Raw genomic sequence first — 24,513 nt, forward strand, 5'->3', positions numbered from 1 at the left:
GAACTAGTCACTTAGTTTTGAACAAGTCAGCAGGGAGTCATGGATAAAGGATGGATGCAACTTCAAGACAGGTTGATATAAGCTAAATATCCTTACCCATAAAATTGTAGACGTTATACTTGCTTGCCATTTTTGTTATAATTAAAAATTTGAGTTTTCAACTGTAGAGCTTCAAATGAGTATACAACAGGAGCACAACGCTTTCTTGATTGGGCTCGATGTAATGCAAGGAATTGAGATAACATTTTATGCCCTTGCAACCAATGTTTAAATTTTAAATTCAATATATCAACACTTGAATAATATTTATGGGCACATAGTGGAATATGGAATGGAAGCTACATACACCGTATGGATCCATCATGGAGATAATCGGAGTGCAAATGTACAAAATGAAGGAAATGAGCAAGGTGTGGAAATGCCTGAAACATATAATATGTTCAGAGATGCATATTTTGATGGTGAAGATAATGTTGCTGCAGAGCCTACTGATGGAAGATGCATATTTTGATTTTCATTGCCGGAGATTGTTAAATTCATTATTATTGCTTTTACCTTTATAGTGAGATGATTATTGACTTGCCTCCTATTATTTTGTCGTTGTATGCACGTGTTTGATATTGTAGATTTTCGAGCTTGTGCACAAATATTTTCATTATGTTTGGATATATTGGGGTAAGCATATGGATGCATTCAGTTAATGTTGTTATTATAATTTCTTTAGTGTTTATGTTTGAGTGTCACCTGATTTTAATGTCTTGTTTTCTTTTATTAATGTGCATGTATTTGAAATGAAGTCATCCAAAAGGGCTAAAAAAGCGCAAGCAATTGAACGTCAAGCGATTGAGGCTTCACTAGAGCGTACACCTTCAGGACTACGCATTTTTTATGTGGATTCAATTTCTTCACAAACACCTACTTCTCAAGTCCCTAACAATGAGAACCGAGCAACAGGCGGTACTAAAAAAAGAGGTAGGGGGCAGTCTACATTAGCTGGTATTATAGGTTCAAAAGATAAGAAGCCACTTGTGTGGAGTTTTACGAGTTTGGGGAGACAATTGGGGAGGTTGGTACAAAGTACAACTCAACCCTTCCAATATTAGCACGTGGGATGGTGCCGGTAACATTTGAAAAATGGAATCAACTGCCAGAAACTTTGCTAAAAAAGCTATGGGATGTCGTTCTGGTTTATTTCTTAATTTTTACTCTATAAAGTGCCACAAACTACTTTTTTAGGCAGTCAATTTTTGTTCATTTAAGGACAAGATTTCTGCTCAATTTTAAATAAGCAAAAATTACTCTTTTTAAAAGGCAGATTTCTGTTCAGTTTAAAGAGCTTTTTATGAAGTTATTTAAAATGGGCAGAAATAGCTCTTTTAAATAATGACTAGAAACACCTCTTTAAATGAGCAGAAACGGAAATAAAATTTAGAAAAATAGTTTAGCGAAGTGCCACTCTTTAAAGTTTCAAGTTATGGCAGTTATGATTTGATGTTGACAATAGTGCATCTTATGACGCATTTAAAAAGATGGGAAATGCCTAGCGCTCCAAAAAGTCCGAACTAACAAAAAAGGTGATGTAGGTGAGAAATAATCCACGAAAAATATATCTCCTGAAGCCCGGAAATGTACCCACAATGGAGGAGTGGTTAAGATTTGTTAAGCAACGTTTATCAAAAGATCATGCTGTGAGTATATACATCGAATTATATTGTCCTTTTTACCTCTTTCTTTTTCTTAATTTTTTTTTTTCATGATATATTTGAATTAACTAAACTTTTGCATTTACAGAAGGTTAGAAAGCAGATGCAAGAATTTTAGGCTAAAAATACAACCCCACACACAATGAGCCGAAAAGGCTATGCTGGAACGGAGAGAGAATTGGTAATGTCGAAGCTTTTAATGTTTTTTTTTTTTTTTTTTTTTTGTCACTGTTTAAGTTCACAATATGCTCAAAACTATAAGAAAGAGAGACGATACCTACACTGATGAATTATTATATTTTTCTTTTTTTATTTTCTTATGTAGAAAGAAAATTCGAACACGCCCAACATCATTTCAAGAGTAGACGTGTTGATTAAATGGCATACAAGGAAGGATGGAACTTATTTAAATGAAACGGTCAAGGAGAAAGTGGTAACAAATGTCTCTTTTTTTAATTCAAATAGTTGATCAATTATATATTTATTAAATTAAATAATGTGTTTTACAAATATTGTTGTTACAGGAAAGAATGCGAGAATTTACCGAGACTACTGAGAGTTCAGAAATTACAAATGGTGCACTCATAGCTGTACTTGGTGATTCACATCGAGGAAGAGTGAGAAGGTATGGATTTGGAGTAACAATGACAAAACTAAAATTCCAGAATGGTGCTTCCAGAAAATATGAGAAGACGATTGATGAAATGCAACAAAAATTACAAAGGCAAGAACAAAGGCAAGAGGAAATGCTAAAACAAATTCAAATGCTTCAATCCATGTTTGTAAGTAATTTCTATAAATTTGATGCAATCTCTCTCATTAAAAATGATAATGTTTAATCAGGAAATCGTTTTTTTTTTTTTTTTTTTTTTTTTTTTTTTTTTTTCGTTTCAATATTGTGGTAGGCACAAAATGCTAACAACCAATCTTTTCCCAATGCTCCACCTCAAGTCTCACCTACAACAAATATGGCCGGGTAGAGGTGTGAGTTATTGCATTATAATGGAAGAAGATCAATTGTTGCTGAGGGTGAAGTTTTTGAAAAAAATCCTGATGAATTCCTAGGTCATGCTACTCTTGGTTCTGATTGTTGGCAAGTGTGGATCAATGAAGTCTTTGATAACGATTTATCCTTGTATAGGGCTCAGCCTCCGTATGAGGATTTGAAAGATGTCATTGGATATAAAACTGCATGGCCTATCAAGTTTATCAAATTTTGTAAGTTTCATAGCAACATGTTAGCTATTATAAAGGAAATATTTGCCATGCTTTGCTTTTTTCTCAAATTTTTTTCATTTATGTCTTGTTTTTTTTTTTTTTTTTTTTTTTTTGCTAATATGTGCAGGAAACCTGGAGCAGACCATACTAGTGCAGTGGACTGGTGGGCCCTTTATATCTTGCATTTGGTAAATTGCAATTTCAAGTTCTTCTCCCCTTTGTCATTTATTTTTTATTTTGAAATAGTAGATTTTCTAGCATAAATGAGTTTTTTTGATGTGGGAGAGCCTTTTCAATCCTAAACCCTCTTTCTCTTTAGTAGAGCATATCACACTCCGAGCATGAGTTTTTTTTTATGACCATCTCTAGATCCCAAAGTAAATCTCTAACCTTCTTCTCAATCAAGCCATCAATAAAATGTAGTAAACATTGAACACCAGTAGTAGGAGTCAGAATAAATGATAGTAAGGGTGCACACGGTTCGATTCAGTACAGTTCCGTCGGGAACCGGAACCCGTCACAATGGTTCCTTAAAAATGGAACCGGAATCGAAACTGTGTGTATATGCATGGAATCGAACCGAACCGAAACGAACCAGTCTTTTATTTGTTATCCATTTAATAATGCATATTGCTATTTATGTTTAACAAGCTCTATTGATAGCATAAGTCATTAAGTTGTTTGATTTAAAGAAAAATGTTTTCTGTTGTAGTTAAGAAGTTGCAAACATGCACTTTACTCTGTGGTTCTATTTGAATATATGAGTTACACATTTATTATTTTCTAAGAGGTTACTTTTTTATGTGATAGGGAAAAATGTAATGGCTTCATTTAGTTTATTTCTACGCCTTGACAATGAATGAAGATGGTTGGGCAAACTTGGCAGTGCTACCTTGACAATGAATGAAGATGGTTGGGCAAACGATGGTTGGGCAAACTTGGCAGTGCTATTTCTTTTTGTAATATTTTGTTAGCATTTGGATATATATATATTTTTTTGGTTAACAATGATGGAGAATTTGTACTCCAAATTATTCAATGAATGTTTTGGATTAATTTTTGGCTATTGTTGTTTTTTTTTTAACAATGATGGAAACTTTGTACTTCAAATTATTTAATGAATGTTTAGGATTAATTTTTGGTGATAGTTGTATATATATGCCTTTGGCTGCAATTTGGTTGTGTATGTCAAGTAGGATATGAGTGATATATGTTGTTGGATGACAAGTTACCAATTTAAAATATATATATATGCACACACTTTATACCACAGGCTTAATGTGAGGGAGAACGTATCACATTAATTCTACCACGGGCTTAAACTGTGGTAGTATAAATATTTTATACTATATTCAACTATGGGCATAGATCGTAGTAATAAAATGACCTTTTTACAACGGTCGGTTCCTATGGTACAAAATAAACTTTCTACTATAGGTCATGGCCTGTGGTTTCAAATGAACTTTCTACAACGGGCAATAACCGGATCATAACTGTGGTATAAAATGACTTTCCACTGCGGGCAATACCCTAGGTCATGTCCGTGGTATAAAAGGAACTTTCTACTACGGGCAAGGCCGTAGTATAAAAGGAACTTTTTATTACGGGCATGGCCCCATAGTAGAAATCATCCATAAAAGAGTACGGGGGAAACTACTATGGGCGAAAACCGTGGTGTAATACTTTTTTGCTCGTAGTAAAAGGCCATTTTTCTTGTATCATGTTCAGAGGTTGGAAGTATGTTTGATGTTATGTAACTTTGCATATACTGGTAATGGTTGAAGTTTGATGATGGTTGAAGATTCTTGATGATGATTATTTTTGGTTTTTGGCCTTTTATTTTTGTCTTAAGTGTAATATGTATTTGGTCCAGTTGGTTTTTCCTTCCCTTTTTAAGGCCCCTTGTACATTCCTTTTTGTTGGTCCTAAGTTATCTTAAGGAGTGTTTGCCTTTCAATGTCAAAAGTATTATTTTAGTGGCTTTAAGTATAATTTCTTTTTGCATTGTGTGTTGAAATAAGGTCTAAGGGTTGTATTGACATTTACTACCTTGTATCAAATTATTCTTAGTGTTCTGTGATGTGTATATTTTCACTCGCAATAAAACGATTTCGTGCAGAATAGTGCTATAGAAAGAGATGTCGAATAGGGAGAAGAGATTTATATTTCAGTCTTTAACTTTGTTCTATGGTTTACAGGTAACTTGGTTGGACAGTTATTTGGTTGTCACGGTTTAACAAACTAGAATTAAAACAAAATATTAAATAAAAGCAGAGTAAATAAATTGAGTGATCAGAGAGAGAGGAATCTTAGGGCTTTGACTTCACCACAACCATTATATTATGATTAATTATACTAACTCTGGGAATTTAACAATGATATTTTTCAAAAGAATTGAACTCAATAACATTCATTTAATTCAGGTTTTAAAGAAAGATGTTTTACAAGATTAACTAACTATAACCTATCTGTGGTTAGCGTGGACTATCCGCCTACCTACTTTAACTACTTTATGAATGAACCACCTTTCCTAAGCATAGATTATGAAAACATTATTTTGTAAAAAACATGAAAGTACCATTATATGACCTCTATTCTCGTGTCCGGTAGGGCTCCGCCAGATACTGCACAACAAGATAGGTTGGGAATAAAGAATAAACTATTACATCTAAGACAAGGGAATAACAATTTATAATCTATTAAAGCATGAAAACCACTTGAGTTGTCTCAAGTGCTCATAGTCATATAATCAAGAAAATAATTATATATTAAAATAAACCCAGAGTTAAAACAATCAAACCATAATATTAGGTTGGGTTACATCAGTACTCTAAAAGAAGAATTAACTACTCATGGCGAGGATGAATATCTCAACTAGAGAACTCAATATATTACCATTCATGTTTAGACCATCTATGCCGTATGGATTTGGTTATGATGCATCCACTGATGACTACAAAGTCGTGGCAATCTCATCCCGTGTCACTAATTTATACATAATGAAAACAAATTCATGGAGGAGGATTCAAGACTTCCTTTTCGAATCGAATTCTCAACCATGTTTACTTCTAAACGGAGTTCTCCATTGGTTTTGTTGCCATGTGTGGAGGATGATTTCTTTCGATTTAGTTGAGAAGAAATTTCGAGATATTCCTTTGCCACATCTTCAAAGGATTGAATCATGTTCAAATTATGTAGTTTGCAGTGGTTATGCAGTTGGAGTTCTCGGATGATGTCTTTGTATGAACGTCACAGGTGTGGATGATTGCCGAAGTGGTACCAAATTTTGGGTGATGAAGGAATACGGCAAGAGAGAGTCTTGGACTAAGCTTGGGATTATTATACCATGTAGTTTTGACGCGAAGCCTCTGAATTTCTCAAACAATGATGAACATCTATTTTTAGTTGACCACAAACGGTTACTTATGTACAATCGAAAAGAAAACACATACAGATATCCAGAGACTTTCAATATCTTTGGTAAATGGTTTGGCACAGAGACCTACTTGGAGAGCATTGTTTCGCCTATGTATCACAATGTGGTTTAAAATCAACATCAAGAAGATACTATTTTAGTATTTTGTACGTAGGTCTAACTAGTATTTTGTATGTAGTTCCATAAAATGTACTTTTTCTTTAATAAACTTTTCATTAATTAATTAACTCAATCTCGTGAATTCTACCCTAGGATTTTTGTCAAAATATTGTGGGTTCTTTTCACTTTGATCATAACAGTTTATTTTTGTTTCTAATTTAAGGCGGGGGAACTAAAATTATAGCCCCTTCTTCCTTCCTTCTTTAGCCCGCCCTTCCCTCACTGCGCATTTCATAGAGATTAGACTTCATATAAAATTCTTTATTCATCTACCACACGGGGCCGACACCTAAGCCGCTACGGAATTTGAGTTAAAATCACTAGAGCAGTGCTACACATCTCGAATTAAAATTTGAGATGTGATCTTGAATCCGATGTGACGATAATAAAAAAGATATTAATATCCTCTAATTTAATACATATTACATTGTACTCTTTTATCAATTTTGTTTTCCTATTTTAGCAAATGAATTAAAAAAGAACAAATAATTACAATAGGTTTCGTCTCTCTATGTTTAATTTGCTTTCCTCTACTAATCTTTTTCAATATATATACAAGTGTGTGTATATATATATATTCTCTTTTGCACTCTCTATTTTTTTCGACAACTCTATATCTTTGTTGGGTATGTATTTAAAATTCAATTGTAATTAGAAAATATCAAATCCAAATACAATTATAAAAAACTTTTAAGTGAATTATGTAAATTAAGATTCTTATCCACAGGAAAGAGATTATTTATGGTAAAAATTTGTAACTTCTAGTTTTAATTATTTAAAAATTGAGTCGTGCTATTTGGCTAGATAAATAAAAACCTACTACTTCACTAAGTCTATGTGCCTACGCATGTGTCAAATATAATGGAACCCATTTTAAAATAAGGCGAATTACAAAAGTCCCTCCTTTACTATTACCCAGTTGCGAAAACCCTTATGAATATTTTTGACAAAAAATCCTCCTCAACAATCCCAAGGGGGTGTTTTTAACTGATGTCCTTTTAAATGGTTGTCTGATGAAATTTTTTGGACGAAATTACCCCATAAAAAATTATTCTTTAGACAATTTATTTATTTTTTCTCTTTTCTCTCTCCGCGTTAAGCAAACCTTCGATCTCATTCCTTCAAACACAAAGCTAATAGCAGATCGAGAAACCCAATTCTTGAAAATTTATCTTTCAACACTGCTTAGACAACATGATATAGCACATGTAAATACTAGTTGAGGCCCCAAGAATAATTAGCTATATTCATTTAATTTATGACTTCTTTTTATTTATTTACCTTTATTATTGGTTTTCATTTTTTTGGGTCATGATTTCATCCATTTAATTGAACAATCATTTGTATGTAAAAAGTGTGATGTTTCCTTTAGTTTCTTACCATCTTAATAATAATAATTTTTTTAAAAAAAACATCTTAATAATAAGAGTGAGTAAACTTCACAGAAATTACCCCAATACTTCGTCCATATGGTATGTAATTTTCGAGTAGTAGGTGGTGGACAGTATATAATGAGATGATAAATGGATTTCTCTCAAGCTAAATGACTTAAATTTCCTTTATAATTAGATTCTTGTGAATTGAATAGAGGGCAACGATGTCCTTAATTTTACATTAAAAGTGTTATATTTTTAGGTCTTTAACTTGAGTACATCAACTACAACAATTTCATCTCAAAAAGTTACTCTGGGCATTTCGTGCTCCCGAAGTAAGTAAATTTTTTTTAAAAAAAATTAGATTTGAAAAAGAAATTATGTTACTTTTTAATTGCCAATTTTGGTCCACTAACCTTGTAGTATCATAATTCAATTAAGGAAAAGAAATAAATTGAACTAAGGAAACATGACAAATTATTGATTATTTTCCTTAAAATAACTAATTCTCATAATGGCTACTAAATATCAAGTGCACTAAAGGAGTTCTTGAGGTGCTTCATTTTTTCATCTTCTATTCTAACACCATGGTGGATTTTCACTCTCCTATACGATGGTACTCAATTTTATTTTATTAATTATACATAGCCTAAATATGATTTTATTGGCTTTCCATTTTTTATTTTTTTTCTGAAATTTTTCTTTGCTGCTTCACATACCTTGCTTAATGAAGAGAGAGAAAATAAATAAATACATTGTCTGAAAAATAATATGTTAAGGAGTAATTTCATCCGAAAAAATCCCTCAAATAATCACTTAAATGGACATCCATTAAAAACACCCCCTTAGGATAGTTGGGGGGAGTTACTTGCTTTCCAATTTTTTTTTGGAATTTTTCTTTGCTGCTTTACATACCTTGCTTAACGAAGAGAGAGAAAATAAATAAATACATTGTCTGAAAAATAATATGTTAAGGAGTAATTTCATCCGAAAAAATCCCTCAAATAATCACTTAAATGGACATCCGTTAAAAACACCCTCTTAGGATAGTTGAGGGGAGTTATTTGCTAAAAATATTGATCATAAGAACTGGCTAATAGTCGAGGGGGATTTTTTACAATTCACCATTTAAAATATAAGGTAAATGTAATACCCCTAATTTTAAAAGGATAGTCTTGAAATTTAATTATTTTATTCCATTTTTTATTGATTATTTAATTACTTAACAAATTGTTATGTGTTTATTTGAATTGATTGTTTACTTTGATTATGCATTTAAATTGTTTAATTTAATTAATCGTTGGTATGAAATTATTTGTTTAAATGCTATGTGATTATTTGTATTTATTTTTTAGAAATCAAATTGTTTTATTTTATTTTATATTTTAAAAAGGAGAAGGATTTGGATAGTAGTAATGGATCAACCCAATGTGTCACATGGACTACATAGATAGGAGGCTTAATGGGTATGAATAATTACCCATGGGTAGTTATATATGTATGTATGGTTATATATACATATATATATATACACATAAAAGGATAATATTATTATTATTAGTATTAGTATTAATAATAATATAGATGTATAGTCAGTTATATATATATTTATTTCAGTGTGAATATATTATCAAGGCGTATCTAGGGGGTGGGCTGGGTGGGCATGAGCCTATCCCAAAAAAAATAATAATAAATTTACTATAGTCAATTTTAGCCCAGTCAAAATATATATGTATTTTAGTATTAGCCCACCCATATATATATATCTATGGATATTGATTTGTTGTAATTATTATTATTATTATTATTATTATTACTAATTTTGTAATGACCGGAACCCAGGGGTTCGAACCGTTAATCGGGTCCTTTCCCGAACTCGAGGTCAACTAAGGGAAATACCGTCCTTTCCTATGTTCACAGGTAGCACACAAATCATTCTAAAGTCTAAAGTACTCTAAAATACAACTTGGAAGGAGAAGTCAAAGGTACAAGTCAAAGGGTAAAGTCAGCTGGCTAGTAGCCCTGCATCAGTCGGCAGAAAATACAGGTTCAACCAGCTGACTGAGATGGTCAGTCGGCCGAAAAGATTCCCAAAACTACATACTCTCGAGAGTTTTCCAAAGTAGCTTGTCGGCCAACTGATGGATGGGTTCGGCCGTCTAAAGGTGGTGTTTCGATTGGCTGATGGAGAGGTTCGACCAGCTGAAACGATGATACTAAGAGTGCAACTCTCTGGAATGGCTCGAAATGCACTGTTGGTCGGCTAATGCCCTTCATTAGCTAGCTAACAAACCCAAAAATGCTGCTATCTGCAGCAGATAGCACTAGAAAGATTAGGCTCTTTGTGAGCCAACTTACACAAACCTGATACGCGACCAAATTCCGAATTCACGGCAACAACGCATAACATTATACATTTAAAAGCATCCATAAATTCTCAAGGTATAATATCGCATTACCATTCAACATGAAATATCTACTTAGTCTCAATTTACATCAAAATATTATCAAGTATCATAATTACAGTACACGGCCATGCTTTACAAAAGAAATACATTTCCAAGGTGACACCTCACAAAAGAACGGGTTTCCAAAATACAAAAGTTAGCAAAAATGAACTTCAAATCTCCGAACTAAATTTATGGTGAATCGTCATCCGCCACTTCTTTAACGAACCCTGAAAAATGTTAAGATAATGAGATGAGCTAAACGCTCAGTAGGAGGTGTCTAAAACACATGTGATACCACCTAATTTCGGAACATTGGTTGATCAAGTCCGCGCACGAAACCAAGGGATATCAAAACAATTAATGTATTTAAACAAGCATGGAATACAAAGATGAATAATAAAGAATAAATAAACCGCTGAAGAAAACTAATAAATAAATATTTCATTAATTTATAATTCTCCAACAATTACAACTCAGGAATTCCATAACTCAAGGAACCCTTAAAACATTATCCAATAATCCAATCAACTATAAAAATAAGTCTATCATCCTACTTTAAAATAAACTAAAAGAACGGATAAATCCTCCAGCCACAGATCCTCAACCTTGAGACTTAAACCTCTAATAACCTGAAAGATAAAAATAAGTGGGTCAAACCCCGACCAAGTTCTCTCTACCAGGCCTCTTAAAACTAATAAGCAGATCATCTCTGATTAAAACCAAACCTAGTAAAGTTTTTATCTTTAATAAACAATGATACACATATATATATATAATTATATATAAATAAAACAGTAACATCTATTACTAGGTTCATTTATTCCAAACCATTATCAATGATTAAATAATAATCATACCTAGACCAATCCACCAATTCTTTTAAAAAAAAGTTCATTAACCTCAATCCCATCTTACACAGTTAATTAATCATTTAAACTATAAGCTATATTTAAAGGAATATTCCATTTAATCCAATTCCAAATAATAATTTTAATTATTTAAATCACACAGCCAATAGGCTTTAACAAATCATTCATGTTTCCACCAATATTATTTTACAATTTGTCTATGTGTGTTGATGCTATAGATCTAGAGATTGTTAAGACATAATGCTTAATAGAATGCTCTTGTGGTGTATTTGATGGTTCATACTCATTTCTTGATGGATTGTGCCTCTCCCTTAGTTTAATTAGTTTAATTTTCATGTTATTAGCTTAGATGTAGTGTAGTTACCTTAGTTGTTAAATGGGAGGACAATCCATGCTTGTTGTTTGATGTTCCATACTTATAAATGCAAGTAGTATATTTATCTAATTATGTGATGTGTTTGGATTGTGACTTTAAAGAAGAATTAATGGCTTAGTTTGATAAATTGTGCTATTCATTGTGTTGTTTAGACAATATACACTTAATTGGTCATCCATACTTATTGAAATAACCACACACACTCACTATTGTTGCAACATATGCTTCCCCCCTCATTAATTATGAATTGAGTGTATAGAAATGTGATGCTTAGTGGTGATCTCTAAGTCCCAAGATCTCTCTTTCTTGTTTTTTCTATTCTTTAATTACTTGTTTTATATTGAGCTTGTTTAATCTTAATTGTAGTTTAATCAACCAAACAACCTACTTTTGATCACTCGACCTACAAACCCTAAGCATTGTTTCCATTACTAGTAGCCCTCTAATCTGTTGGGACGATCCCTATTCATCCTTGCTATGTTAGTAGTAGTGGTAACAGTGGTTTTTATAAATTTAAACTTGATCCAAAAGGCTTTTCTTGAACCTACATTCACTACATTAGTTTGGTGTATAGGAACAGCCACCGACACTCCTCCAATATATTGGTTTACCCCTTCAATTGTGCCTGAGTGATGCAGCTATATAGTGTAATACTTCTCTATCAACTAGAGCAACAAACAACTGCAAGTCAAAAACAATTTACCTAGGACTCAAAAACACCAAGCAACTGAATTTTTAATTGTTATTATCAATTCATTGTCATCTACGTCCATTTTACTAAAACTTAAAGAAAAAGATTAATTAAACAAAAAATGGTAGATTTAAATTAGTAAAAAAAAAAACCTATGGGTATCAATGATAATGGGGGTGTTTTGTGCACTTAACCATTCAAAAATTATGATTTTACCTTGATGCTCAGACATGGCATAGTCCCTGATAATTTTACCTACCCATTAATTCTAAAGGCTTGTTATGGGATATGTGCACTTGAAGAAGGGAAAAGGGTTCTAGAATTGATTTGATTCAATGAAACTTTTCGCGATATAAAACCTAATATCTATGTTGAATGTGCTATAGTAGACATGTTCGCCAAATGTGGCAGCTTGGATGAATCACAAATGGTGTTTGAAGAAATGCCCAGGAAAAACAATTTAAGAAGCCCTAATCGAACGTACAGTAAAATAAGATTAATTAAACAAAAAAATGGTAGTATCAAATTAGTAAAAAAAAAAAACTATGGGTATCGACGAAGTGGTATAATTATGGTGTGAACTTCTGTTTCTATCATATAGTAATAAAAAATATATATATGAAGAAAGCAACATGTATTAGTTGTCATAGTAACCCAAAATCAAGAAATAATATAGAAACCCCTAAGCAAAAGTACAAAAGCAAATATTCAAAAACCTTTTTTTTTGTTTTTTTTTTTTTTAAAAACAGAAATAGTATCTCTTAAATCTTTTAAAGTACATTCTTAATGATCCCTTCAATAATGAACCAAGCCCTTCAACCCTTCAACAACAAACATCGTGAGGAATTCAAAGATGTTTACAGGGAAAGATGGGAGTAGGTTTAGTGCAAAAAAAATTGTGAAGATCATTCATGAGATCATCATTTGTTTACAGAGAGCGACTGGGTGGGTGTGTTTGGCGGGCGTCTTAGTGTTTGACTACGTTTTAAGTGGTTTGGTGTGTTTGGCATTAGGTGTAATTGTAAGGAATGCAGGATAATGGTAATTTTGACATTTTGCATTTTTTATTTCTTAAAAAAAAAAAAAATTAATGATAAAGTAAGGTTAATTGAGTAATTTTGTTATATTTAGGATGCGCAAATATAAGATGTAAAATAGGAAGATAAAATAAAGAAAGATTAAGAATACAATATATACATGGTTCGGCACTAAGGCTTACATCCATGGATCAAGAACCACTGAGGCTACATTTCTCTTATTGCTTGTATTTTTTTATATGTTTTCATTGTATTGATACACAATATATAGAAAATAAAGTTGCAGACAAAATGAATAAATCAAGGAAGAAAGAATCAAGAAGTAAATCAATGAGGAAAGAAAGAAAATCGAATATAATATATTATACATATATATATGATGAAAGAAGTGAAACAAAATGAATAAATCAAGGAGTAAATCAAGGAGGAAAGAAAGGAAAACGAATATAATATATATGTATAATATATTATACATATATATAATATATATTTCAATATTCTCCTGCAAACTTAAGATGGGTTTCTCGAAGCCAACTTGAGTTTGGATATGAAATCTTGAAAACGATGGTGGAGCAAAAAACATCCGAAAGGCTGGAACAACATCAGGGAAATGGGTCAGAACAAAGCCGAGAAATGGGCCAGAGTAACACCGGGAGACATCTAGGTGATCCATTTGAGAAATGAAAAAGATCCAAAACAAAGCCGGTAAAAGGCTGGAACTAATTTGGGTAATAGTCGGAACAAAACTGAGAAGTGCCAGAACAAAGCCGAGGAAATGGCCCGAAAAAAAGCCAGGGAATAGCCGGAACAAAGCCGAGAAATGCCGGAACAACGCCGAGAAATAGTTGGTCACTGCTTCGAAATGTTAACTACTGTCGGTGAAGGAAGAGCGCGTGGGTGCGTGTAGCGCGAATGAGATCTACTCGCAGGAGCGTGCGTCACGTTGGCACATGAAACACAAGTCAGATATACTTCGCAGAAGCGTCGGTGCATGACGGTGCGGGATATCACTTCGAAGTATGTGGTTGATCGAAAAAGGAAAACAAAGAGAGATTTGAACCAGAAACGGATCAGATCTTATTGGAAAAAAAATTGCATAGCTCTAAAAGGAACCACCGAGAAGTTGGAAAAAAAAAAAATACCAGAGCTCTAAATGGAGCCACAGAGAAGACAACGTAAACTTTGGTGCAAACGATCAAGGATCGTTGCTTTGATACCATATTAACTTTATGATGCATGGAATATAAGAGGTAAAATAGGAAGATAAAAAAGAGAAAGATTAAGAACACAACATATACATGGTTCGGCTACATGCATGGATCAAGAACCACTGAGGCTACATTTCTCTTATTGCTTGTATTTCTTAATATGTTTTCATTGTATTGATATACAATATATAGGAAATAAAGTTGCAGACAAAAGGAATAAATCAAGGAGGAAAGAATCAAGAAGTAAATCAATTAGGAAAGAAAGGAAACTGAATATAATATATATGTATAATACATATAATATATTAGACATATATATATGAGGAAAGAAGTGAAACAAAAGGAATAAATCAAGGAGTAAATCAAGGAGGAAAGAAAGGAAAGCGAATATAATATATATGTATAATATATATTTCAATAAATTTTACCATTAAAAGTATGATTTGTCCTTATTTGCACATTGTTTTCTAGTAGGGTTTTTTTGCACCATTACTATATAGCAGGATGTTTTGTGCACTTAACCCAAGTTTATTACAAGAAAAAAAAAAAAAAAATGACACTACAAATAAAGTTACAACAACCACATGACAGCCCTTCAAGTCTTTTCAATTTGAACAAAGTTTTTTTAAAAACATTTCGACGACTGAAATTTTATATTTTGACTAGCCCTTAATCCCCATTTTCACAGATCTATTCACGTGCTTCATTATATTTAAGATATTGTACTTTTTACTCTAATTTTTTTAAAGTGCATAAAAGGACAAATTAAGCTTCTTCATATAGCTAAAAGTAGCTAATTCCAGAAGCAGAAACCAGTCACAAATAACTAGTTGAAGTGACAAGTATGATGGATGGTGAATGGTGGAGGTGGTTGGGAGAAGAGTCTGTAGAAATTCTCTCTGCCTCATATATTAATATTAACATCTTGTACAAGTATATATTGGAAAGAGGAAAAGCTATACAAGGAAAAGAATAAAAAAATATTCCTACAAATCTGTTCCTAATTTAAAGTAATCAATCTATCCTCATTTACTACAATTAATCTATCCTACAATCTTGTTCTAATTTACCATAGTGAGAAATCAATCAAATCCCTAAAAAAAAGGGAAATAATATATAACTTCCAACACTCCCCCTCAAGCTGGACCATAGATGTCTTGAATGCCCAGCTTGTCAAGTGCTAAATTGAAAGTCGTACTTGACACTCCCTTTGTCAAAAAATCTGCAAGCTGATGTTCTGTCTTCACAAACGGAGTGCAAATTAATCCACCTATCAACTTCTCCTTGATAAAACGATTATGCTGAACTGAGAAATGCTTTATTGGATCCCACGAATTAAAGCCCAACTCCTTTAACAAAGCCATCAGCCACAACATCTCGCATATACCATGAACCATGGCTCTAAATTCTGCTTCAGCACTAGATTTGGCCATAACAGATTGTTTCTTACTACGCCACGTGACTAGATTCCCTCTTACAAAGGTGCAGTATCCTGAAGTTGATCTTCTATCTGGTGGTCGTTTTAACCAAAGCTTGCAAAGAGGTCTAAGATGAATGTGGCCAAGTTCTACATTTATAATTTACCACTACTACCTTTCACTAAAAATATAGTTAGAGCAAGTAGGGATCGTCCTAAGGGATTGGAGGGTCGTATTAGGTTGTGGAATCGCGATTAGGGTTAGTAGGTTGAGTGATCAAAAGATTGGTTGGTGGTTGAATTACACTAAGATGCAATTAAACTAAAGTAAACAATTAAATGCAATAGAGGTAAAATAAGAGAGAGAGAGAGAGATCTTGGGGTTTAGAGATCACCACTAAGCATAACTCTTCTACACCCCTAATGAATGATTAATGAGGAGGAAAACATGTATTGTAACAATGGTGTGTGTGTGATTATTTCAACAAGCATGGATGACCAATTAAGCATATATTATCTAGACAACATAATGAATAGCACAATATATTAAACTAAGCCATTAATTCCTCTTTAAGCTCACAATCCAAACACATCACAAAATTAGAGAAATATGCCACTTGCATTCATAAGTATGGAACATCAAACAACAAGCATTGATTGTCCTCCCATTTAACATCTAAACTACCACTACACTACAATTAAGCTAATGACATGAAATTAAACTAATTAAACTAAGGGAGAGGCACAATCCATCAAGAAATGAGTATGAACCATCAAATAAACTACAAGTGCATTCCATTAAGCACAATGTCTTGACAATCTCTAGATCTATAGCATCAATACACATAAACATGCATAAAAACACAAAATCTAGAGACAAACACATGAACATCTATTCTAGCGTACATAGACATATGGATAGAATAAAATGAGCAATTGGAAGCATTAAACCACACAAATCATTAAATAAACAAGATCTATGTATATCAAGATGTCAAAACAAGTATCACAATACAAATCTCCTCAAAAATATATAAATCAAGATGTAAAAAGCATGCTTAGGGCTAACTCTAGCCCCAAGAGGATGTCTAGCCACTCATGGATGGTGCCTTCCAACCCTCAAGGGCTAACTCCATGGTAGAGATTGCTCCTCTTCTTGGTTAATGGAAGAACTCCAAGCTTGTGTCTCTAGCCTCCTCTCTTCTTTCTTCCTCACTAAGGATATGGAAATTGTATCCAATGTTCAGTGTAGCCTCTAGTGTCTCTTTTCTAAAAATGGCTCATTTTCTTTATATAGGTAGGTCAAATGGCACCCCCAAATATCTAAGCTCATACACCAAGATTCCTTCCCAATGATTGGATATGAGACAACTTTTAATGAGCTGGAAATTACATTTTCTTGTATTTAGAGAAGTTCGATCGATCGAACTTGTGGTGAGATCGATCGAACATGGCTGAGATCTATCGAATTTAAGTTTGATCAATCCTCTATGGCGGCGCCTTTTTGGATAAAGACAAATCTGAGATATTTTGGAGATATTTTTGGGAAAGAAACAAAAGTGGTAGGTGTAGTGGTACAACTGGATAAGATGAAATCTTTTCGATCGATCTGAATGAAGTTGGATCGATCGAATTTTGTGGGATCTTTGGATACGGACAACAGAGCTCAGATCCATTTTAAAGTGCTGAGATCATTGAAATTTTGACCGATCGAACTTTTACTGAGATCGATCGAACTTGCTGAATTTGCACCACTTGTTTTCCTTTGCTCCTACTTTGCTCCTTTCTTTAATTCATCTCAAGATTGCTTCAATTATGCTCTTATTTGGCTAAGTTAGCTTATTTTGGGGATAAGTACTTGAAAAGGATAATAACACGAAATTAGTCTAAAGCGGGAAAATAAGATAGATAAAGGTCCTAGAATGTTCAAGTTTAAGGGGTTTAAATGCGCACTTTTTATCGCTTATCACACCCCCAAACTTAAATATTGCTAGTCCCTAGCAATGAACTATAAAGTATAGGAATGAAATGAATAACTACACAACTATGAATCTAGAAAGCAATGTAATGATAGCGCCACTTTCGTAGGGAACATGATTGCATTTAGCATATGCAACAAGCCTTTTAAACCCCTAGGTTACCCCTAGTGGACAAGTGAAGTCTCGTGAGGGTTTCTAGAAATGATACCCACAAACATTAAGCTCAATATCACAAAAGAGGCATCAATATTACAAACAAGCATTGGGAGAAAACTACATCAAGTATATAATTTTTCAAACATTTCCAAGCAATCTCCTAAAATTTCAACATCAAACAAACAAATATGGTCCTCCACACATCAAGAAAATGATTATGCAAATTAAAATAACTCAAGAATCCTTTTTGAGTGGACCGACATCAAGCGTGTTGTTATCTAAGCCAACTAAAGAAATGATGACATCCTTACCCTCAAACTAGCACACAAATCTAGTACCGATCATCAAAATAATGAATGGACCTTTTATTAAAGCTTTATTGTTCTAGGTGCGCTTATTCTTTTCACTCGAATTTTTTTTTTTTTTTTTTTTTAAAGATCAAAGATGGAAGTATAGTGCAATGTGTTGATCTAATAAGCTTTCTAGCGATCCATGAGGTCGAGCGTTAGGTCAATGACTCCCAAACTAGACGGCTTTAGGGTATTAGGCGTTCAAATACCCTTACGGACTTTCAAGCTCAAATCAACTAGACTATAAATTAAAACAACCTCCATCTAATCATTTCCTACTTCTCACCTTTTGGAAGAAGTCCATACTTTTTACTACTTTTGCAACAACTTTTTTTTTTTTTTTTTCGAGTTCAATTATTAACCTAGAGTTTGGGCCCTCCACCTTTCGGCGCGAGAAATTCAATGTTTGATGAGGCTAGAATCCCGGCTACTCAATGAAAAGGGTTTGTTATCCACCTTTATCAAGAATGAAAGCTTTCAATGCACTACTAGCCCAATTGGGATATAACCAATTCAATAATCAACAAAGCACGTACCCCACAAATGAATGTTAGTGTGCGCCTGTGCTAGTGTTGAATCCTAGAGTGAATCTCAAAACAATCACAAAATCATGATGATGTGGACTACAAGTGCAAACAAGATATCAATCTTTCAAAAAATTTACTCCTAAATGACATCCAAAAGGTATACAAAGAGTATTGGACTCTCAACTTAAGTAATTTTTAAATTTTAAGTAATATAGTTCTCAAAAGATCAAAATCATAGCTAGTTATGGACCAATCATAGAAAATTCCTCAAATACACAAGTCATGCTCAAAATTTTGAATTAAAAGCAATTACTGCAATTAACACCATTACCCCCTCTCCAAAACTTAAATGGCACAGTGTCCTCAATGTGCAAAGAGAACAAAGGGAAAGAGTATACCAGTGCAACTAAGTAAAGAATGGTCGGGACTGAAGTATCCAAAGTGGGTGGCATAGCCCCCCCAAACTTGGGATTAACTGTGGTCCTGAAAAGATGGCACTGGATAAAAGTTCATTAGACAACAAAGGGGATAATAACAGTGCACAGTGGACATGCAAGTGTAAATGGGATAAGAAATGAAGTAAGGAGAGAGGTATAAGGATGGTCCTGAAAATTGTGTAGCACTCTCTCTCACTGAAGTCACTGAAATGCACCTGATGGAGTCAAACAGACAGATATAAGAATATAAGAATATGACATCCATAAAGAAAGCATATATAAAGCAGGATAAAGTGTATAGTACATCATAAGATCAAAGCCGACAAACCGGCTGCAAAAATAGTATACAGTGACAAAAATGTAGTAAGTATCACAAATATCAAGTATAATAAGGAAGAGGGACTGGGAATATCAGGTGGAAGAGGCAGGACAAGCAGGGCAGGCTCTGCGGATGTCTCGGGATAGATCATGAAATGCGGCCATAACATCCGTGCGGAGGGAAGCAATGTCAGCTCTGAGGGAGACAGTCTCTGCTCAGATAGTTACCACTGTGTCCTTTAGAGTCTGAAGACGCTCTCCAAAGCTGGGTATATGATCTGGAGCCTCAAGTGCTGGATCAGGAGAATAATGATCCTGAGCCTACTCCTAGAAGTGTATGGATGACCCAGCTGGAGAGTGTTATTCTACGTCCTCTGCAGGCTGCTCCAAGTCAATGCCTATATGTACGGCAGCCGGATCAACTACTGCGTCATCTACTGCCGGTGCTGTGGTCGTGGTGCTGCTACTGCCTCCTGAAGATCTGGAGGGCAGATGTGTGGACACCGGTAAGATCTGGATAATGTATCCACAGTGATGCTGATCGGGTAGCCATCAATGGTGGTCCGCAGCTCCTCCTGGTTACGCGGGGTAGGCTGGAGGTTCTGGAAGAACATTCGGACCAACCTCGGGTATACTGGGTAAGTGACAGGGGCAAAAATAGCTAAAATGCCCCTCCAGTCTATCTCATCGAAGGCCGATTTGGTAAGGACAGACCGGGAGAAGAAGTCGATGTCGAAGACCGACTCGTACGCCACCTGAAGGTGTGAGTATCTTAGCAATGGCCGGTCAAGATCGTGAGCTGGCTGAGCTGGTGGTGGTGATGGAGATGGAATATGTGCAATCGTAACATCAGCCGGAGATGAGGAAGAAGATGCCTCAGCAGAGGACTGTAGTCTGCTGTCAGATAAGGGGGACTGAGGTGGAGTAGGCTCTGCTGGCTCCTCTGTCCTTTGCCAGACTCTCCTCTGATTGTCCTCAGGATAGGATCCCGGACACGAGATGGACCTCCATCTAGCTCCGCTGTGATAATGCCCACGAGCTACAGTCTTGACCCTAACCATGGTCTGCAAAATAAAAGGAAATTCAAATAGAAGTAAGCACCGGAATAATGAATTTAAGCACAAGTTATAGAATCATGCATGTTAAATAGGATAGACAAAATAGATAAGGAACATGAATCTATGCAAGTGATAAGGAATAAGTGACAGGATGTGAAGCATGCTAGATAGTGTAAGTATGGAATGCGTCCAATGTGGAAAACATAGGCATTGGGCATGTATAAGATAACATGGCATACAAGAGATGATATATGAAGTGCATGATGCAAGTCTGTGAAGTTTGATCGATCACAAAAAATGTGAGATCGATCCAACTTGGATCGATCGAAAATGAGTGAGATCGATCTCACTCAGATCGATCTAAGAAAATGTTCGATCGATCGAACTGAACGAAGAACGTGGACAGTCACAGATCTGTGACATGGATGGCACAGGGGCCTCACAAATGAGCTTGTGGGCCCCTCTACACAACAAATCAACAATCATGGTCACTTGATTCGGCCCGTGACCCCCAAAATTGAAAATCAAAACCAAAAATACAAAACGAGATATATACATATATATTCATATATATACAGTGGGTCAAAGCTTGAAATCTTCAACAATGACAACAATCAACATCATAATAGCTTAGATCTAACATGGGAAACATGGATTCATGAAATTGAAGCTTGAAATCAAAGTGGAATGTTGGATCTTACCTAAACCGAGAGAAGATGAGAGTGAGATGAAGTCCTAGATCCGGGGTGAAGGAGAGAGATTCGAGGTGAGGGAGACGCCGGAGGGAGTTCACTGGAGATGGAAGAGAAGGGGCAGTGGCGAGGGACAAGGCAAAGGGTTAGATCGATCTTTGTGATCGATCTAATAACCCTAGATCTATTTTTAAAAACATCCTTGCACCAGTTCGATCGATCGAACTGAAATCTCAGATCGATCGAACTGAGATCGATCTCTCCTATTTTTTTATTATCATTTTTTATTTTATTATTATTATTATTTAGAATAAACAAGATTTTTGAAAAATTAAAAACTAAAAATTAAAAATTGAAAATATTTTTGGATTTTTAAAATTTGAAAGTAAAAACAAAGTCAAAATAATGAATTCCAGAATTGAGATCGATCTGAACAAATGTTCAATCGATCTGACAGAGAGCAAAAATATGTAGGTTTTTGGGTTCAAAATTTTTTTTAAGTGTTGGACACTATAGATCGATCCAAGATGAAGTTGGATCGATCGAAGAACTAGAGATCGATCTAGGAACAAGTTCGAACAATGGGACAGAGAGCTGAAATATGCAGGTTTTGTTCGAACGATTGGACAGAAAGGTGATTGGATGCAGGTATGGAGTTCAGTCGATTGAACCTCCTTGGAGATCGATTGAACTTCGACAAAATGCTCATTTTCAACATGAAAGTGCATGCAATCCTAATCACAGTTCCTAGCAAGGTGTATGAACCTAAAGCAAATATCTAGACTTCGCAAGAAATGAAATTTTAAAATAGAAATGAGGGAGGACTAGAGTTGTGACACCTTACGAAATGCACTAGTCTTTAACGTCTCTAGCAAGACGTTGGGCTCTTTTAGCCCGGGTCAAACATCTTGTTGTGCATCCCCTCCTTAATGGGGTGATGAATGCTTTGAACTCCACCCAACAAATGGTTCCCTAGAAAACTTGTTGGATTAGGCTCAAAGGAACTTCTTGGTCCTTGGTCAAAATGATCTTTGGGTTTCCATGCCCTTTCAAAACAAGATTTTGAAACAACTTTCTTTGAATTCATGGTTGAAGATAAACTTTTTGAATTATTGGTTTCACTCAAAGGCGCTATTCCTTCACAATTGTTAACATGACATTTCTCTACAACATTCACTTCTTCATGCTTGTCAAATGAATTTGGGGTTAGATTGAAGATATTTAACATCACCTTCATGTGGCCAAACGAGATCCTCATTATCCTCGTCCTACAATTAATGTTGGCATTTGTGGTTGCCAAGAAAGGACGGCCAAGGATAACGGGAATTTGGCTCTTAGGATTTAGGACCGGTTCCGTGTCAATGACAACAAAATCAACGGGGAAGAAAAACTTATCAATCTTAATCAAGACATCCTCAATGATACCCCTAGGCTTTTTGATGGATCGGTCGGCAAGTTGCAAAACCACCGATGTCGGTTTCAAGTCTCCTAAGCCTAATTTGATATACATCGAGTATGGAACAAGGTTAACACTTGCTCCCAAGTCTAGAAGAGCCCTATTAATGACATGGTCACCAATGATACAAGAAGTAGTAGGTGAACCGAGGTCCTTAAACTTTGGAAGAGTGTTATGTTGCAAAATTGAGCTTACTTGCTCGGTTAAGATCACTTTCCTAGGTGCTTAGCTTTTGTTCTTCCTTTTTTGGGTGCAAAGATCTTTTAAAAACTTGGCATAAGACGGAATTTGCTTGATTGCATCCAAAAGTGGAAGATTCACTTTCACTTGCCTAAACACATCAATGATTTCATTAGTTTTGGCTTTTTGCTTATCAATTGAAATAGATCCTTTTAATGCATCCGGAAATGGAGCTTTTGGTTCAAAAACCTTTTCACAATTTTTCTTTGAAGTTTCTCTAACACAAGAGGTTTTAAAATCATTTTGCAAAATTTTCTTTTCAATATCACTTTTCAAATCATTTTTTAACACATTCTCATTCGAAGGATCATGCATATGCGATGAAAGAGGAATATGATAAGAAACGGGACGGGGGTTAACTTTGGGTTGCACCGGTTTACTCTCTTCATTGGACATACCCACTTGGTTGTCCACAATCTTCCCATTTCTCAAGGTTGTCACCGCATTGACATGCTCTATTATGTGACCTTCCGATGAGGAATGAATCTCCACAACACATTGTTTCTTTGGTGGGGCATTTAAAAGCATTTTCCCTTTCTCTCTAGCATTTAGAGTGCTAGCTATTTGCCCTACTTGGGTTTCTAGCTTTGCAATGGATTGAGAATGAGAATGAAGCAATTGAGTGTTTGCCTCTAAAGTGCCTAAAGCGGTCAAAATTTTCTCTTCAAAAGCGGGACTCCTAGAATTTCCTTTAGAATATGATTGATTTGGAAAATGAGAATTAGAGAATTGATTACCATGGGATTGAAATGATCTGAATCCTTGGGAACCTTGGCTTTGCATTGGAGGTGGAATGTACTTCCCTTGAAAACCACCTTGGGAAGGGTTTGAGCCTTCCCTTTGGCTTTTTCAAGAAAAGTTAGGATGATTCCTCTAACTTGGATTGTAATGATTGCCATAGGGATTATTCCCTTGATTAACAAATATTGCATTGACTTGTTCATGATGCTCATTTTACACATGTCCATAGGGACAATTGGTAGTAGAATGTAAAACACTTGAACAAGTCATACACGATTCATTGGATACATGATGTGAATGGTTAGGGAAGGAAGATACTTGGTTTGCCGAGTTTTGGTTGATCAAGAATTGATCAAACCTTTGAGATAAGGATTTCATCTCGGCGGCTATTTCATTGGAATGGTCAACTTGATGTAAGCCAACACTCTTCCTTCCACTTGAATTTCTACTATTCTTAGAAGATAAAGTTCGATGCAAAGAATTTTCACTCATGCTCTCATAAAGACGCCACATGTCATCCTCATGCCTATCAATGTAAGAGCCACCCATGGAAGCATCAACCATGCCCTTATGGTTATCCAATAAGCTCTCAAAGAAATATTAAACTAAATGTCATTTGGGC

The 24,513-nt window shown here is 34.7% G+C and overlaps 1 protein-coding gene across 1 annotated transcript; it reads left to right on the top strand.

Annotated features, from left to right (window-relative positions):
• The first annotated feature begins 1,600 nt into the window (after positions 1-1,600).
• On the top strand, positions 1,601-3,053 carry LOC132296218 (uncharacterized). The gene is made up of 3 exons (XM_059794457.1): positions 1,601-1,884; positions 2,029-2,136; positions 2,228-3,053. Exons 1-3 carry the CDS (start codon positions 1,846-1,848, stop codon positions 2,540-2,542), a joined length of 462 nt encoding a protein of 153 aa, XP_059650440.1. The 5' UTR covers positions 1,601-1,845; the 3' UTR covers positions 2,543-3,053.
• The last annotated feature ends 21,460 nt before the right edge of the window (positions 3,054-24,513 follow it).

The sequence above is a fragment of the Cornus florida genome, unplaced genomic scaffold (assembly GCF_030987335.1).
Source record: "Cornus florida cultivar Cherokee Brave unplaced genomic scaffold, ASM3098733v1 CherokeeBrave_3.0.0_Hap2_Chr01, whole genome shotgun sequence".
Taxonomy (NCBI): domain Eukaryota; kingdom Viridiplantae; phylum Streptophyta; class Magnoliopsida; order Cornales; family Cornaceae; genus Cornus; species Cornus florida.

Coding starts and splice junctions, on each gene's coding strand:
- LOC132296218 (XM_059794457.1), top strand. CDS start 1,846: ATGAGCCGAAAAGGCTATGCTGGAACGGAGAGAGAATTG. Junction 1,885..2,028: donor CTGGAACGGAGAGAGAATTG/GTAATGTCGAAG, acceptor TTTCTTATGTAG/AAAGAAAATTCGAACACGCC. Junction 2,137..2,227: donor AAACGGTCAAGGAGAAAGTG/GTAACAAATGTC, acceptor TTGTTGTTACAG/GAAAGAATGCGAGAATTTAC.